Source organism: Petaurus breviceps, unplaced genomic scaffold (genome assembly GCF_028583685.1).
Source record: "Petaurus breviceps papuanus isolate PSGF00001 unplaced genomic scaffold, PetGlider_PUasm1.0 90825, whole genome shotgun sequence".
Lineage (NCBI taxonomy): Eukaryota > Metazoa > Chordata > Mammalia > Diprotodontia > Petauridae > Petaurus > Petaurus breviceps.
In genome coordinates, this window is record NW_027187353.1 from 11,865,958 (window position 1) to 11,883,675 (window position 17,718).

A 17,718-nucleotide genomic window follows, 5' to 3' on the forward strand; every position below is an offset into this window, starting at 1 on the left:
CTCTGGGCAAGTCACTTCACCCTGGTTGCCTCAGTTTCTTATCTGCAAAATGAGCTGGAGAAGGAAATGGCAAATCACCCCAGTATCTCTGCCAGGAAAACTCCAAATGGGGGCACAAAGAGTTGGACAGGACTGAACAACATTCAGACTGTTGTTTGGAAGGGAAGATCTGTCCAGAAACTACTGCAGTCACCTAGCAGACTGTAATGAGGGCCTGTAGGGACAGGGAAGGGACAGTAGGAACAATGAGGATTCGACAGATGGAAGAGATATCTTGGAGATAAAACTGGCAATCTTTAACTGGTCATCCTGCCTTCCAAGCATAGCTGAAGGCATGATAAATCCAGCTGATTTCACCCACTATAAATGTGTACAGCATAAGTTCACTTGGGCCCTAAATGTTGCTCAGCAATTTTCCTATTCTACTCATATCTCATCTCTCAACTCAGCTTTTCCAAAACTTGTCTTCTTTCCCTAAATCAACTACACCCTCATCCAACATACTTATTGGAAATGAGTCAATCCCTTACTTCAAGGATAAACTGAGATCATCTTCCTCAGCTCCCTCAGCTCTCCTCCTCCAGTCCTCAAAGAAAGGGATTAGCAAACTATATTGCTCTGCTGGAGTGCCAAAATCAGCCTGTGGACTGTTTGTGTATGGCCAGTGAGCTAAGAATGGTTTTTCCGTTTTAAAATACAAATCTCTCTAGTCATAAGAACACAGACTTGGAGCTAGAAGGCACTTTAGAGGTCATCCAATTCAGTGGTGTCAAACTCAAGCAGAAATTAATTTCTCTGGGCCCCATATTGACTTAGAATAGCACAGATGATCATTCTCCATGCTGTGTTGTATTTTTATTTATTTTAAAATATTTTTCAATTACATTTTAATCTTCCTCAGATCCTCAGGAGTAGACATTCAACTAAATTTGTTTTTTTGTAGATTCTACCCCTGGCTTCTAATTTTGCCTTCTGGGGCCAAGCAGTACAAATCTAATCACTCTCCTTCATTAAATGATGTATTTAGTATTTAGTATTAGGTCCCCCACTAAGTCTTTTCTTTCTCTAGGCTATTGTATGCAAATACATTGGAAACCTGAAGTGAAGAGGACAACTTCTAAGAAAAATACAAAGTACTAAAGCTGATACAGCAAGAAGGAACAGATTGAATAAATAAGTCAGCAACAAAGATGAAAAAAGAAAAGTGATCAAAGCCCTTCTCCTCTTCCTCATGTACTGGAACCTGATAGATTTACTAGAGAATTTTCCCAACAATAATCCCTTATTGATTAAATTGTTTTTAAACAAAGGAAAAGGTGATGGGACCTATGTTATTGTATGAGGCAAATATCGGCTTGATTTTAAAATCTAACAAAAATAATGTTTAAAAAATGTATAGGCCAGTTTCATTCATGAATAGGAAAAATGACCATCTGACCACACATGTCTCTCCCATCTTAGGTTGCTTTTGCCTCCACCAGAATCTCCTACCTCCTTTAGGAAGAGGGTGGTCTGATGAACATTTTCACACCTAGTCATAGCCTTCACATGCCAGTGACTTTGAACTTCTGTAGATTATCTTCCAAACCCAGCTTCCCACCCCCATCACTTGATTCCTTATTCTCCTCTTTCTCAACCCTCCCACAGCCAGGTTTCAACCAAATACCATACAGCCCTTTCACCGTGCCCTCTGGAATGCTTGTTCCATAGGTATCAAACTTTTCTTTGTCCTTGATCTTTTCCCATTCTACTCCTTCCATCTTCTAGCTATCACTGAAACCTGGCTCCCCCGTGAAGACACAGCCTCCATGGCCACTCTTTCTAGTATTGGCTCCACCTTTACTTATTCTCCTTGGCTCACAGGTTGAGGAGGGGGAGTTAGAATACTTCTTGCTCTCCATTGCCATTTTTAGGTTTTCTGCCTACCTCCATCACTCAATAACCTTTCTTCCTTTGAGGTTCATATTATTCATATCTACCACCAATCAAAATCTTAGTGGTTGTTGTCTGCAGACCTCCAAGCCATTCACCTTCTTCAGAGTTCAGTACATGGTTCACAATTGTTCTCTCCACCCCAATTCCTGTATTCATACTAGGGGATTTTAACATACATATTGATTCTCCCTCAAACTCCCTAACCACTCAGTCAGGTGTTCTGCAGGGCCCAATCCTCTTCTCTCCACCCTTTGACACTACTTCACTTGGTAATCACATTAGTTCCCATAGATTTAATGACCATCTCTAGCTTGATAACTGCTGATCCACCCAGTTTCTCTATTGACTTCCAATCTCACATCTTCGACTGCCTTTCAGACATTAAAACCTTTGCACCACTTGAACGTGTTCAAAATATAGTTCATTATCTTTTCCTCTAAATTCTCCCCTTCTCCAGCCTTCTCGGGTTACTGTCAAAGGCAACCCCATCCTCCCAATCCCATAGGCTTGAAATCTAGGCTTGTAGGAGGTCTGTAGACAAATCTCAACTCCTCATTATCTTTTATCCCTCCTATTGATTTAACTTCTGCAACATCTCATATATGTCCCCTCCTCTTCTCGGACACTGTCACTTCTCTAGTACAGGACCTCACACCTTGTACCTGATGGTGGGTCTGCCTGCCTCAATTCTCTCCCCACTCTAATCTATTCTCCTTTTAGCCACCAGAGTTTCCTAAAGCGCAAAAATGACCTTCTCCCTCTCCTACTCAATATACTCCAGTGGATCCCTATGTTGTCCAGGATCAAATATAAAAGGCTCTGCTGGGCATCCAGAACCATTTATAATCTACCCTCTTCCTACTTTTCCAGGCTTCACACATCTTGCACCCCTACAGGCCCTCCTGTATTCAGAGACACTGGCCTTCTGACTGTGCCATGAAGAAGACACTCCATCTCTTGGCTCTGGACATTCTCTTGGGCTATATTCTATGCCTGGAATGTTCTCCCTCTTCAACTCCACCTTCTGACTTCCTTTTTAGTCTCAGCTAAAATCCCATTTTATACAGAAAGCTTTTCCCAGGCCTTCTTAATTCTGGTGCTTTCCCTCCGTTAATTATTTCCTATTTATCCTATATGTGGCTCGATTTTTATCCTGTATATGGCTTGTTTGCATGTTGTCTCCCCATTAGACTATGAGCTCCTTGAAGACAGGGACTACTGTTTCCCTCTTTTTGCACCCTCCTTTATGTCATTGGAACACAGTGCAAATGGGTCCCAATTTCCTTCCTGCCAAATCACCAAATAATGGTCCCCAACAAATCTTTCTTATTTTTATTTTCTAATGATTTGCCAAACACTAGTGTTTTTAAAACAATTAGTCGGCTGTTTCATGTATACATTCTATTTTACTGGTCATTTTCTCTTTTTGCTAAATACCACAGAGTTCTGAAGGTAGTCATTTTGTAAAATATTTTAATATAAGTTATAAGAATCACTTCTTCAGCTTTTCATTTTAATGTTCCCCTTAATATTTCTACTCAACTATTTTCCATATGAATTATTTCATGAATTTGTCTAATTTTTTGAAGAAACTCATTCATGTATTGATTGACACTGAATTAAACAATATAAATTAATTTCAGAAGAACTTTTTGACTCTTTTAATCGGAACTACCCATGGACTTGTAATATCTCTCAACTTGTTTTAAATGATTCCTTTATTTTGTCCATTCTGCTTTTATAGTTCTCCATATGTGATTAATTCCCTCAAATTTGATGATTTTTGTTATTTTCAATAGAATTTCTTTTTGTTTTCTTGATCTTTGTTGTTAATAAGGATGTAAATGATCTTTTAGTCAATCTATCATTTTATTGTATTGGATTTTATTGTTTCTTTTTTTTTTTAAGTAGTTGGAATTTCAACATTTTGATTTCAAATATCAATACCCCTAGTATCTTTTCCTCTGCTATACTGCAAAAGCTAGACTTTCCAGTACCAAGTCAAAAAAAAGTAATGAAAGTGGGCAATTTTTCTCTCAGATTTTTTGAGAGCTAACTATGTACCAAGCACTGTGCTAAGCCCTAAGGATACAGAGAAAGGCAAAAAGAGTACCTCCCCCTTTTTTGACAAGGTCGCTATTAAATCGGGGAAATGCTTCAAAAGCTTTTATGCTAGGTGGGGAAGGGAAGGAGGGTTGGTCTTAGGGTCAGAAAGACCTGTTCTCTCTCTCTCTCTCTCTCTCTCTCTCTCTCTCTCTCTCTCTCTTTCTCTTTGTGAGTATGTCTCTCTCTCTCTCTCTCTCTCTCTCTCTCTCTCTCTCTCTATTTCATTCATTTACATAAGATTTTGAGTTATAAATTTTCTCCCCATTTTCCCCCTACCCACCACCCCAAAACATCGATCCCACTGAATATCTCCTCCCCCAATCTTCTCTTTCCCATATCTTCCCCCATCCCCCCTCTGACTTTCCAGTAGGGCATGATGGATCTCTATGCCTCAGTGCCTGTACATCATTTCCCAGTTACATGTAAAATAATAATAATGTGTATATATATATATATATATTTTAAACACTTGATTTTAAAACTTTGCATTCCAGAATCATTCCCTTCCTCCCTCATCACCCACTCTTACTGGGAAGATAAGCAATTCAATATAGATTGTATAGGTGCAAAACATTTCCATAGTGGATATATTGTGAAAGACTGACTCTATTTCCCTCTGTCCTATCCCACCCCCTATTTGTTCTATTCTCTACTTTAATCCCATCCCTTTTTAAAACTGGGTGCTTCCAACTTCCCTCCCCCCAGCCTGCCCTCCCTTCCATCATCCCCTCTCTCATCCCCTTCCCACCTACTCTCCTGTAGGGTGAGATATGCTATTTAGTGTGTATATTATTCCCTCCCAAGGCCAAATTAAGTGAGAATAAGGTTGACTCATTCCCTTTTGCCTTCCTGTTCTTCCCCTCCATTGTAACAGTTTTCCCTTGCCTCTTCTATATGAGATAATTTACCCCATTCTGTCTCTCCCCATCTCCTCTCATTATATTCCTCTCTCACCTCTTAATTTCACCTTTTAAGTATCATCCCTTCCTATTAAATTGGTCCTATGCCCTCTAAGTATACCTGTACACATATATACATGTATATGTATATATACATACACACATATATATACATACAAACACTCACATATGTTTTCATATGTCCATATACCCTCCTATATAGACATATATGTATGTATACATATAAATATATATACACATTTCTATTCCCTTCAACTATTCTCATACTGAGAAGTTTCATAAATTACAATTATTGTTTTTCCATGTAGTAATGTTAATAGTTCAACTTTGATAAGTTCCTTGTGATTTCTTTTCCCTGTTTACCTTCTCATGCTTCTCTTGCTTCTTGTATCTGAATGTCAAATTTTCTATTCAACTCTGGTTTTTTCATCAAGAACGCTTGAAAGAGAGGCGGCCAGGTAGCACAGTGAGTAAGAGCACTGGCCCCAGAGTCGGGATGACCTGGGATCGAATCCAGGCTCAGACATTTAACACCCACCCAGAAACACCTGGCCGTGTAACCTTGAGCAAGTTACTTAACCCCAATTGCTTAGGGGCAGCCAGATGGCGCAGTGAGTAAGAGCACTGTCCCCAGAGTTGGGATGACCTGGGATTGAATCCAGGCTCTGATACTTGTGTAACCTTGAGCAAGATACTTAACCCCAATTGCTTTAAAAAAAAAAAAAAAGAATGCTTGAAAGTCCTCTATTCCATGAAAAAAACATATTTTCCCCTGAAACATGATACTCAGTTTTGCTGGGTAGGTGATTCTTGGTTTTAATCCCAGCTCCTTTGACCTCTGGAATATCATAATCCAAGCCCTTCGATCTCTCAGTGTAGAAGCGGCCAGATCCTGTGTTATCCTGATTGTTTTTCCACAATATACAAATTGTTTCTTCCTGGATGCTTGTAATATTTTCTGCTTCATGGGAACTCTGGAACCTGGCTATAATATTCCTAAGGAGTTTTCTTTTGGGGATCTTTTTTAGGAGGTAATTGGTGGATTCTTTCAACCTCTGTTTTGCCCTCTGGTTCTGAAACATCAGGGCAATTTTCCTTGAGAATTTCTTGAAGGATGATTTCTAGGTTCTTTTTTTGATCATGGCTTTCAGGTAGTCCAATAATTTTTGAATTATCTTTCCTGGATCTATTTTCCAGGTCAGTGGTTTTTTTCAATGAGTTATTTCACATTGCCTTCTATTCTTTCATTTGTTTGGATCTGTTTAATAGTATCTTGATTTCTCATAAAGTCACTAGCTTCCATTTGCTCCAATCTAATTCTGAAGGAGTGATTCTCCTCAGTGAGCCTTTTGAGATTCTTTTTCCATTTGGAAAATTCGGCTTTTTAAGGCATTCTTCTCCTCATTGCCTTTTTGAGCCTCTTTTGCCATTTGAGTTAGTCTATTTTTTTTTGGAGGAGGAGGAGGAGGTCTGCTTTATTGATTCATGGGTCCTTCATTAAAGCCCCTTTGGGCTTGAGCATATTTTGCTGTTTCTTTTCCTCCTCCTGCTGTTTCTCCTGCTGCTTTTTCTCCCATGTCTTCATTCCTGCATCCATTTCCTGGGACAGCAGCACGACTCATCTCGCAAACTTTTCCCTCTGTGCCTTTCATTGGGGGAGCACATCTACCATCTGCATAGGACCAGTCTGGCAGCTTGGTGAGCAGCCCATAGCCAGAGGGGCCGGCGTCCAGGCCCTGCTGGAGTTGCCACAAACCGCCAGCCCAGTTCTCAATGCTCAAATGTATCCATGGCATACCTAACCACATAACAGAGTTAGTCTATTTTTTAAGGTATTATTTTCTTCAGTCAGGTTGTTGACTCTCATTTTATAATTTTCTTGCATCATTCTCATTTCTCTTCCCAATTTTTCCTCCATTTCTCTTGTTTGGTTTTCAAAATCCTTCTTAAGCTCCTTTATGGCCTCCAAGCAGCTTATTCTTTTCTTGGAAGCTTCTGGTGCAGGAGTTCTGACTTTGCTGTCTTCCTCCTGTTCCATGCTTTGATCCTTTTTGTCCCCCCAAAAGGAGTCCAAAGTCGGATTACCATGCTTGCCTTGCTTCCCTCTTTTGCTCATGTTGCCACTCAATTACTTGACTTTTGAGCTTTTTGCCACAGTAGAACTCTGCTACTAGAAAGGGGAGCTTTTTCCCAATCACTGGGGTTTTCACAGCTGCTGGAGCTATTAATTGGGTTCCCTCTCTGAAGCCTCCCCATGCTCTGGCAAACTGTCCAAGCGCCCCAGGACCTCCACCCTAGACTGCAATCCAGATCCAAGCAGGTTAAAGCAAGAGTGATTACCCCTCAGACTGGTCTCTTGGTCCCCCTACAATCTGCAGACCAGGAGCTCTGAAGCAGCCACATGGTGGTGCCTGCATGGCCGCGGCGCCTCAGACACTTCTCCGGGGGGGGGGGGGGGTAAAGACCCGACCATACTCCTGAACTCCAGGTTATAATGGGAATGTGGATTTTTAAGATCTTCCCTGTCCCTAGGCTAAAGGGCACCTGGAGCCTGGGGTGGGAGGCTTGTTTTTCAGTAGATACTTTTTGATTGGCCAGTGGGTCCAGAAGGTTGTTACATTCTCTGAGCCAGGAGAAGGCTATATAAACCCTGATTTGAGGCTTTGTTTTGGGGCTCACTTTGAGAAGTGTTCTATGATTTGATCAGATGAGACTCTGGGAAGCTGTTGTTGAGAGCCCCCCGGCTTTGAAAAACCCAGATGTTGATTTGGTATGGATGTAATGGTTGGACAGTTTGGAAACCTGTCTACTTGATCTGTTTCTCTGTCTTGATAATTCTGTCTGTATATCTGAAGTTCAGGGTGCTGACCTTTTTCCCTTGAACTAGATAAACGATACATATTTGACTGATTAAAGTAAGCTTGTTAACCCATTTTGAGTTGCTTTCCTTTATCAAAGCAGATCCAGGAACCTGTGTTGGCAGCCACCCTGGGGACGCTGTGGTGCTTACTACTACACTGGTTCAGAGTCCACACTGCACTGACTTCTTACTTTGTCCTTAGCATCTATGGGTTGATAATTCTGGAAACTGCCACAGCTGCTGAAGTCCCTGCAGCTGGTGGCTGGTTGTGGCCACCCTGAGGCTAAAACCTCCAGCTCACACGGGGCTGGGCTCAGCTCCCAGAGTGCTGCACGGTCCCCTTCCTGCCGACCTGCCAGACTGTCTTCAGTGGGAAGTTAGCTTCTCTCTGTCATTTTGTGGGTACTGTAGCTCCAAAGTTTGTTTAGAGTCATTTTTTACATGAATTGGAGGAGGTGGAAGTGGGAGCAGCGTGGAAGTCCTGTTGTATTCTACCATCTTCAAGGAGATGATTTTCAACCAAAAAGACCTGTTTTCAAATGCTGCCTCAGACTTATTTTGTCAGCATGGCCAAGTCATTTAACCTTTTGTACTCATTTTCTTTTCTTTTTTTTTTTTAAAGCAATCAGGGTTAAGTAACTTGCTCAAGGTTACACGGCCAGTTATTTCTGGGTGTGGTGCTAAGTATCTGAGCCCAGATTTGATCCCCAGGTCATCCTGACACTGGAACCAGTGCTGTTACTCGCTGAGCCACCTGGCCGCCCCTTTGTCCTCATTTTCTTGATGAGCAAAAAGGAGATAATAGCACGTACCTCACATGGTTGTTGTGACTCTCAAATAAAATATTAAGTGTTTTAAGAACTGGTTGAATGAGTGAAACCAAAGAGTAGTTATTACTGGGTTGATATTAGTTTGTTATAAGTGGATTTCCAAGATCCATCAATGGCCCTGTGCTAAGTGGCCCAGTGGATAGAGAGCTGGGCCCAGAATTGGGGAGACTTGAGTTCAAATATGATCTCATACACTTTTACTAGCCATGTGACCTTGGGCAAGTCATTCAACTTCTATTTGCCTAGGTTTCCTTGTCTGTAAAATGACAATAATAATAGCACCTTTCTTGCAGGGTTTGACCCCTCTAGACAGATGACCAAATGAGATTATATGTGTAAAACACTTAGTACAGTACCTGGCACGCAGTCTGTACTTAATCTTTCCTTGCTTGTTCTTGGAACTTAGCCCACTTCATGAGAGGCATCTATCTCAATAAATTCCTGTACTTGGATTAGACGTGGTCTGACTCTGAATTCTTTGAGATGGTTCCACCACAAAACATCATGAAATTGCAACAGTTTTTGGGTGGGCAAAGCCCCCACCTCAACAGTTTTGGGCGTCCCTGGGTTTAAACCACAACACCTCCTTCCCTTCCTCCCTCCCTCTCTCTCCTTCCCTCCTTCCTCCCCTCTTTCCCTCTCTCCCCCAGTTCTCCTTATGTAGGGCATGCAGTCAAAGACGTTCCTTCTCCCCATGTTGTTAGCAGACAGGAACCAGTTACAGATTGTTTGTGTATGCCCTATCTCTTTCCAAGATGCTTCCATTACTCCTTAAAAACTTCCTTGGAAGTAGGCTCCCTCTCTAGCCTCTTCTCTTTGGGGAACTGTATCAGTGAATACTCTGCACATGCCCTTAAGGAATTGACTCAGTGGCCAACTAGTTCTCCATTACACAAATACAGAAGAAAAGGCTTTCTCTGCTCTCAAGGAACTTAATGTTTTCAAGGAAGGAGACAGTACATAGAAAACAGTGCATACGGGGAAGCTGTGACCAGGGAGGATTAGAGATGCTCTCTGGGCTCTGGCTCCACAACTTGGTGGCTAAATGCACCAAGAAGTTCAGAATTGTTGTTAAATATGGAACACGGTATGGTGCATCCCTCAGAAAAATGGTGAAGAAACTTGAAATTATCCAGCATGCCAAGCATACCTGTGTATCAGCAATGCCATAGTCACAATGCCTATGGAAATTACAGATATGCTGATGTAATTATCCATCACAAAATATATCAGGCTTGCTATATGGGGGAATAAGCTAGAAAATTTATTAAAATACCAAAAGACTGAGTCCCCAAACCAGAAAGTGAAAGCCATCAGAGTAGTTATGAAATTGGCACAGGTAGATAAAGTAGAAAGCACCCACATTCTCAAGCCTTTAAAACAGAACAGGCTACCTCAGGCAAAGGTCCTTCTCTCCCCACTCACAGCAACCACCCGGCGTCCAGGAATCGTGCTCCCAGCAGCTCCGGCCCCTGGCAGTCCTCAGCAGGAGTCCTTAGCAGAAATTCTGGCTGACTCAAAAAGGGCTTCGAGCTGCCTCTGCTGCTGCCGCTACCGTTGCCACCACTGCTAGCCACCGCAGGAACTCTAGCTTGGCTTCCGCTTCCTATTGCTCCGCCCCTTCCTGCTACATCAGCAAGTCCAATGGGGCATGGAAGATCTTTAAATCCCATAACCCTTACAACCTGCTCCTTCTGTGGCAAGACCAAAATGAAGAGACAGACTGTGAGTGTCTGGCATGGTGCATCCTGTATGAAAACAGTATCTGGTGGTACATGGACCTACAATACCACCTCTGTAGTCACAGTCAAATGTGCCATCAGAAGACTGAAGGAATTGAAAGACCAGTAAAATCTTCTTATCAAATATCTGTAGCCCATAGTCCAACAATAAATGGGTTAATTTATTGATTAAAAAAATCACAGGGATAGTTAATGTAGGAGAGTATATACTGACACAGCCTTCCTAGGAAGAACAGCAGTATTTATTTGATTATGGTCACAGAAATGGAAAGGGAGAGGTGATAAACTCCTTAGTGAGGCAGCTGGTGAGAAGGTGGGTGGAGAGAAAGCTGGCCCCCCTGAAAGAGTAGGCAAACTAGGACACTCACTATTGGAAGAAAGGGGAGAGTTCTGGAGGTGAAAGGGTTTGGAGCCGTCACAGATGTCAGAGGTGATCTAGTCCAATCCTCTTGTTCTGTAAGTGAAGGAAACTGAGGACCAGAGATCTTTCGTGACTTGCCTAGAGTCACTCAGGGAGGCAGCTGGCAGATCAGGTGCTCTTACTACTGTGTGCAGCCCGTGTAACTGGGATGTGCCTTCTGTTATGGGGGTGGGGGGTGAGCACCAAGCTCCTCGGCTCAGAGGCAGTGTCGACCAGAAGCTGCTAATGTCTAACCTTGTTACAGAAGCATGCTCAGCCAGGGGGGAAACCTGTTGTCAGGACGCGATGATGCGTCCTCTTGGGCAAACCTAAAATGCCTTATCCCCCAAAGCAACAACTGTATCAGTAGCTGTCAGGTAAGAATATGATTGTGGCAACTAAGTGGTGCAGTGGGTGGAGCCCTGGGCTTGGAGTCAGGAAGATCTGAGGTCAAGTTTGACTCCAGACACTAACTGGCTGTGGAGCAAGTGATGAGAGTGAGGGTCAGTTAGATAATGGAGTTGGTTGGTGTGAGAACCTGTCAGATTCTATCTCATGAACCTTGACCCCATCTCATGATGCTACTTGTATCATCCACCATCTTGTTGTGTTTCTGCAAATCATCCATGGGAAACTAGCTGGTATAATAGGCCATCTGTTGTTTCATAAATGCAGGTGGATGCAGTTAATCAGCATCTCTCAGCTCTGGGAAAAGAAAGACCCTGTCTCTTAACTCTACTGAAGGGCACTCTTCACCCCTCCCAACTTGGAAAACCCCTAATTTTCAATTAGAAATCAGATCATCTAATTTTGTATCCTATTTTATTTTAATTAATTGGTCTTGTTTTTAATACACAAAAAAATCTGTCTCTTCAAGATCTTTGGACTTGATTGGAGAGTCTTTAGACCCATTTATTATGCCTGTTTTGCTAATAAATCAAACAGCTCAGATTGTTTTTCCTCAGTTACTGGAAGTTATCCACTACACCCTGGGCAAGTCATTTAACCTCTGTCTGCTTCAGTTTCATCTGTAAAATGGGGATAATAGCATTTCCCTCCCAGGGCTGTTGTAAAGCACATTGGAAGCCTAATAGTTTTACCGGGGATGATGACTTATCTAGGAATACCTTGTCAGATCAGCTCATGGTACATCTCTCTTGTTCACCTGGTTTAAAGAACTGACTTGTGTAACTAGCCAGATACCATCCTCCCAAGAGTATTCCTGAGTCTTTGTGCTGCTGGCACTCAGTAGGAATAGAGTGGTCATATGCTTCTGGCCTTGGTATTAGGTGGGGCATTTCACCCTGGACTTTGGCTGTTGTGATAGGAACAGTATCTAAAGGCTTCACTCTATGCAGTCTGGGCTAACCTAAAAGGTACTGAACCTGTCCTTCAGACAGTCCCCCCTCCAAGGGGACTAAGGTTTGAACCTCTGATGTGGATAGCTTCTTGGTGACCTAAGCAGAAAAGGCAGAGCAGGAGAAAGGGGAAGCTCTTGTCTGCTGGCTGGCAGAGCAGTACTAAGCAGGGAAGTGGGACTTGACAGAATCACGTTAGATCCTCTTAAATAGCCTTTCCCTGCTCTCTCTCTCTCTCTCTCTCTCTCTCTCTCTCTCTCTCTCTCTCTCTCTCTCTCTGTCTCTCTCTCTCTCTCTCTGTCTCTGTCTCTGTCTCTCTGTCTCAACTGTTAGATGCCCTACAAGTGTCTAGATTTCAACATAAACCTGAAGAACCTCAAGGGAGATGGATTCAGCACTCAGGAGTATTTGGGGAAGGAGCTATCTTGGCTAAACAAGTTAGCCAGGGGAAAAAACAGAACTATTAGAGTACTGTTTGGGTTTAATCTGCTATCAAGTACCTTTACACACACATGCACACACATGGAAGCACACACACACATATGTATATATATATAACCTCATACTAATTACTTTCTGAATAATCAAACATTAGCTATAAATAGTATTTATCAACCAAGAATATGTCAGATTTTTCTGTAAAGACTAAAGCAATATGGTAAAAGGTACAAGAAAACCCTATTAATTTAGACTACTGGGGGCAGGAGGGAGAAGTCCATCAGATTTAGGACGAAGTGAATTCAATCAGTCAATCTATCAATGAGCATTAAACCCCTACTAGTGCCAGGTGCAGGGGGCACAATTCCTGCTCTCAAAAACCTGACATTCCACCCAGAGATATACCATTATATACCTAAGAAGATACAAAATCAAAAGGTAGTTTTGTGGGAAAGGTACAAGCAGCTGGGCATGGGGTATGAGCAGAAAAGGCCTCACATAGGAGGTGACATCCAACTGAGCTTTGAAGCAAATTAGTGCGTCTAAGAGGAGTCCCTCAGGGATGGAGGACTGCCTGTCCAAGGCATGGACTGGGGAGAGCTGTCACGTGTAAGCAAGAGCAGGGCCAGTGTAGGAAGGCCAGGGCTTCCCAGCCTTTTTCAGTTCACATACCCCTTGGCTTTCAGTAAACCTTACCATAACCCTAATTAACATGAAGGGAAAGAAATTCCAAAGTTTATGTATGCATTATACCATGTATATGTGTATAATAGATTGATTTTTCACAAGGAAAACTATTTGCAACATAACTTGCAGCATCAGTTGTTGAGGGTGATAGTGAAAGATCCTTTCTCTTGTAAACAGATACTTTTATTTTCAGTAGTTTTTGAAAGAGATACACTTGATAATCATTTAATATCTATTTAATAACCTCAATAAGGGCCAGGGCCTGGACTAATCAACTGGAAGAAGAGCCTGAACCTAACAGCTTCTTTGTTGTCTGAGTAAACTCAGGGAATCCCTCTTCCTCTGTCAACAAAGCCAGACAGGGCTGACTTTATGGACATGAAGGATGAAACCCTTAACCCAAGACACTTTGAATAATGGGATTTTTTCCTTATCTTAATATTTTTTTGGACATATATTATGACATGTTAATGGTGAGGAAAACACAGATATCCTGAGTCATAGTTTCAATTGATACTTTGTCAACTCTCTTATTTTACTGTATGTACCACCTATCCAATTAAGAAAATTCCTTTCTCATACAATGATTAAACATTTATGGAGATCATAAATTTGAGCGACACAGCCACCCTGAATTGGGATGGTTCTAAAATGTATTTAAGTCTTCTCATTCTTTTGTTCAGGCAGTCAGAACTTAGGTTCTGGCTCCGTGCAGCATGTATCTGCTAGCTTTAAGGGAATAAATGATATAAATGTATATCTCCTAGCCTGTTTGCCTCCTTTAATCAAACTTTCAGGTTAACACCCTCATAGCCTGCATGATGCACAAAGATCATGATGCACAAAGATAAGCTATAATAAAGCAAATTAGGCTTTGTGAGCATGTTTAGTAAAACTGGGATATGCTTCAACATCAAAAAGGTTGTAACTTCATTGATTGGAAATCAGTTCAGTTACAGGTTATTGTGGAGCTCAGTTAGCTAAGCTTTCCCTGGACTATTACTGAGTTTCTCTAGTACATGAAGGGTTTTGTATCCAAACCTTTCTTATTTAGTTTGGGCAAGTAGGAATTATTCCAGCTGACTCAAAATTTTCAGATGTTCTTTCATCCATTTTCTACCCTTCTCCCTTTCTCCTCACTATACCTCTTTCCAACTCACCTTTTCACTAATACCACTATCCCTATTCAGTTTAATATCAGAAGTTCCCACACTTATTTGACCTATTCTCCTTTTAATACAAAATAACTCACCTTCCCCCTGAAAATCAACCTTCTTTAACCCTTTAACAGTTTTTAAAATTTGCATCATTTAAAAAAAGTATATATTTTTAAAATGATACATCTTAAATTTAATAATTTTTTTACAAATTTGTGGGTTTTTATGCATTGAAATTTTGATGATACAATATTGCATTGTGTTAATATAGTATCATATTGTACACAACTCATTACACGCACATATTCCTATTGATGTATGCTGGACTTCGTGACATGCTTGCCTGCCAACACTTTCTTGTTAAGACCTGTTGGTGTACTTGACCACTGATCGGTTATAACTTGCATATAACTTGCAACTGTTACACGACAGATGAAACTTTTAGTTTTTCAAAATCTTTTCCTTTCCTTATGCTTCCACTGCCCCTTTATTTTTATTCAATGCCTCCCAATTGCTCTGAAGGCTACTACTGCCCTCCCTGGATCTTACCAGTGGGGGTGACCCCCACAGAGGGCAGTATTGTCCACTTTGGGAACCCATGTTTAATATATTTACTGAATATTCCATGTATCCTCTTAATTCCTCCTAGCCCATGGGTTATGTGTATCCCAGGCTGGAAACTCCTGAGCTAGACTACAGATTATGTGATGATGGTTATGTACTATAAGAGAGGAAAGGTAGGTTGGAACCAGATTGTAAACTTTCATTTAGTAGACTCCTGAACTTTCTTCACTCAATTGGATGGCCTATCCTGACACCCCAACCCTCCCCCTGTGTCCCAGTAGCTAGTGGCCTATCCATAGAAATTAATTGGACTATTTTATCTATGTATAGGTGCCTAGTAAATGCTCATTTAATGTTCTGTTTTTGTATTCTATGTCCAGGACTGCTTTTCATCATTACTACATAAATTTTGTAATCTGGTAGGGACAGTTTTTTTTGCTAGCTCTTTTTGAAATTCTTGCTCATTTTCTTCCCCATTAATTTTGTTACCATTTTATTTAATTCCATGAAGAGGCATATTGACATGTTGCTTGGTATTGCATCGATCTATGACCATTAATATATTTCAAAAGTTAGAAGCAAAAACCCAAGGCCAAGCTGGTATCCCTTCTACGATATAGATTATCATTGAAGAGCCATCCAATCTTGTAAACTTCTTTTTATAAAAGACTGTCTCTCAAGGCAGGTCTCTTTGGGGTCCCTGTAATTGTTGGGAAACTTTTTCTTACATTAAGTAAAAATTTTTTTGTCATTGAATACCATATTGAGTTTTGCTGGAAAGCTGATTCTAGGTTTGCAGTCCTTGGGTTTTTTAAAAAGTTTATATATAGTGTATCTCAAATCTCCCTTGCCATTCCTGGAAAAAATGATGTTGCATTTATTGACTGATGTTCTTTGCCATGTCACGTGTCTTCTTGTAGCATGCATAATCCCCCCGCCCCATTATTATGCTTAAGTTTAATAACATATTTGGGAGACACATTTTAAGCTATTCTTCTTTGACATTATATATGCATAATCTAGAAATTATTTTAATAGTTCTGCAATTTTCCTTAAATCATATTTTTGGAATATGGTGTTCATGTTTTGGGTTTTTTTTTTTTTGTCTCTATGACAGTAGTTCTGAGATTGTGTCTTAATCTGTTACTTTATATCCACATAATTTCCGTATTTTAAAGTTATTTTCTAAAGCCTGTGCTTTCACTTCCTCACATTATCAGTGATTTAGTTTTCAACTTTAGGGTCTGTGCTCTTTATTCCATCCACAGATCCTCTAGTTTTCCTTGGAGGATGAGGTGAGACATTTTCTCTTGATCTTTACTTTGTATATGTCCTTAAATTCTTTGGGTCATTCATTTATTTATCCACTTGAGGATTTCTCAGGATATTTTATAGTTTCCTTTTCCATCCATATTTCTTCTAGTCGTTTCGTTTCATAAGTCAGTCACTTAAAAACTGTGTGAGTTCTTCTTGAATTTTCTCATTTTCTAATAAAGTTTGTTCAACTGAAATTTGGAGTGACTTTCAGTTCCTTAAATTGGCTTTTTAGCAGTTTAGTTTTTCTTTTAGTACTGGTGAGGGGAATGTAAAGTGTCCCAGTTCCCTTATAAGTTCACTCCACCAATTTCAAGATGACTTTATATTATTTACTTCTACTGTCCTTATAAAATGGTCATATAAGACTATAGATACACACACACATATATATTTCAAAAAAGAAAACTAAGTTTCATAAAAGTTTTCTCTCATGTTATTAAAAATGCTTGTGACCACATATATAATGCTAAGATTTTATTATACACAAAGCATGAACTAGTTTCCTTTTCTGTACAGAAATTTAAAAAGTAAAATCAACAATTTTTTTTCAAACTGAATCCCCCATAACCAAGTATTTGAACCTTATTTTCTTTTTTTTTTCTTGTGGAAGAAAAAAACATCACAGTTCTTCTCATAGCTTATTGTTTAGGGAAGAGTCTCACATAAGGTCACAGAACATTGAAGCTACATTTAAAATATTACTGTCATTCTTGTATCTTGTTTATAGTAATCAGTTTGGAGGTTCTAGCTTCCTACATTTATACATGTTAAATAAAATCTTTACTAGCAATGTCTTTTCCTATTAAAAAAAAAGCAGAATTTACTAATGGAGTTATAAAAAGTAATATTCAATATTTTCATTAAATGAAGAAAAGTATTTTCTCTTAAAAATGAAAAAAGAAACACCTAAGAGGAAGTGACTATTTTCCACGAAGGGTAGGTCAGCGAGGCAAAGTAACTGTAAGTTTATCCTCTTTGAGGCTACCAAGGGAAGTTTCTTCCACAGGATGGAATCAGGTCTTTTGCATTTTTATACCAAACCTTGTGTCATCTCAAAAATAGACATAACCTTCTTCATGGTTTGTACTAGAGGACAAGTCCAGCCTTTGATACCTCATTAAATAGGATCTATTATTTCTTTCTAAAAAGTACTTTTGCCCCACAGATAAAGAGTTCATCAGCTTTATTCTCAGGAACATGTTAGTTATGAAAAGAAACTCTGATGGGACACAGATGAAGCCATTGAAAACTAAACCTGGCATTGTAAACAGGAAGCTGCATCCAAGTCCTTCCAGCATTTATTGTCCATTCTATGGACTTTCCACATCTGTATGTCAAGAAAACCATTGGTCTCTGGCATCCATGCTCAACTGTCCTAGATCTAATGCTGGGAGGTTCTGCAGT

At 40.4% G+C, this 17,718-nt stretch overlaps 2 protein-coding genes across 19 annotated transcripts in view; one reads left to right on the plus strand and one right to left on the minus strand.

Moving 5' to 3' along the window:
* Window positions 1-17,718, plus strand: part of LOC138148586 (uncharacterized) — a 31,038-nt gene that overhangs the window by 1,971 nt on the left and 11,349 nt on the right. For 4 of the 12 annotated variants that reach the window (XR_011165093.1, XR_011165096.1, XM_069071325.1 and 1 more), the window contains exon 3: window positions 1,070-4,190. The exons of 5 other annotated variants lie outside the window; for them this stretch is intronic. Coding sequence is in view for 3 of the 7 variants with exons in the window: in XM_069071325.1 (XP_068927426.1) it covers window positions 1,070-1,100 (31 nt within the window). In the remaining 4 variants the exon portion in view is untranslated. Of the gene's footprint in view, window positions 1-1,069; window positions 4,194-17,718 lie in introns of those variants that run through there. 3 more of the 12 variants (XR_011165095.1, XM_069071331.1, XM_069071332.1) reach the window with 3 other exon arrangements.
* Window positions 16,102-17,718, minus strand: part of ZFAND4 (zinc finger AN1-type containing 4) — a 61,470-nt gene continuing 59,853 nt past the window's right edge. For 3 of the 7 annotated variants that reach the window (XM_069071317.1, XM_069071319.1, XM_069071320.1), the window contains exon 9: window positions 16,104-17,718. This exon is cut by the window's right edge and continues 1,624 nt beyond it. The gene's annotated coding sequence lies outside the window, so the exon portion shown is untranslated. The other 4 variants (XM_069071321.1, XM_069071322.1, XM_069071316.1 and 1 more) reach the window with 4 other exon arrangements.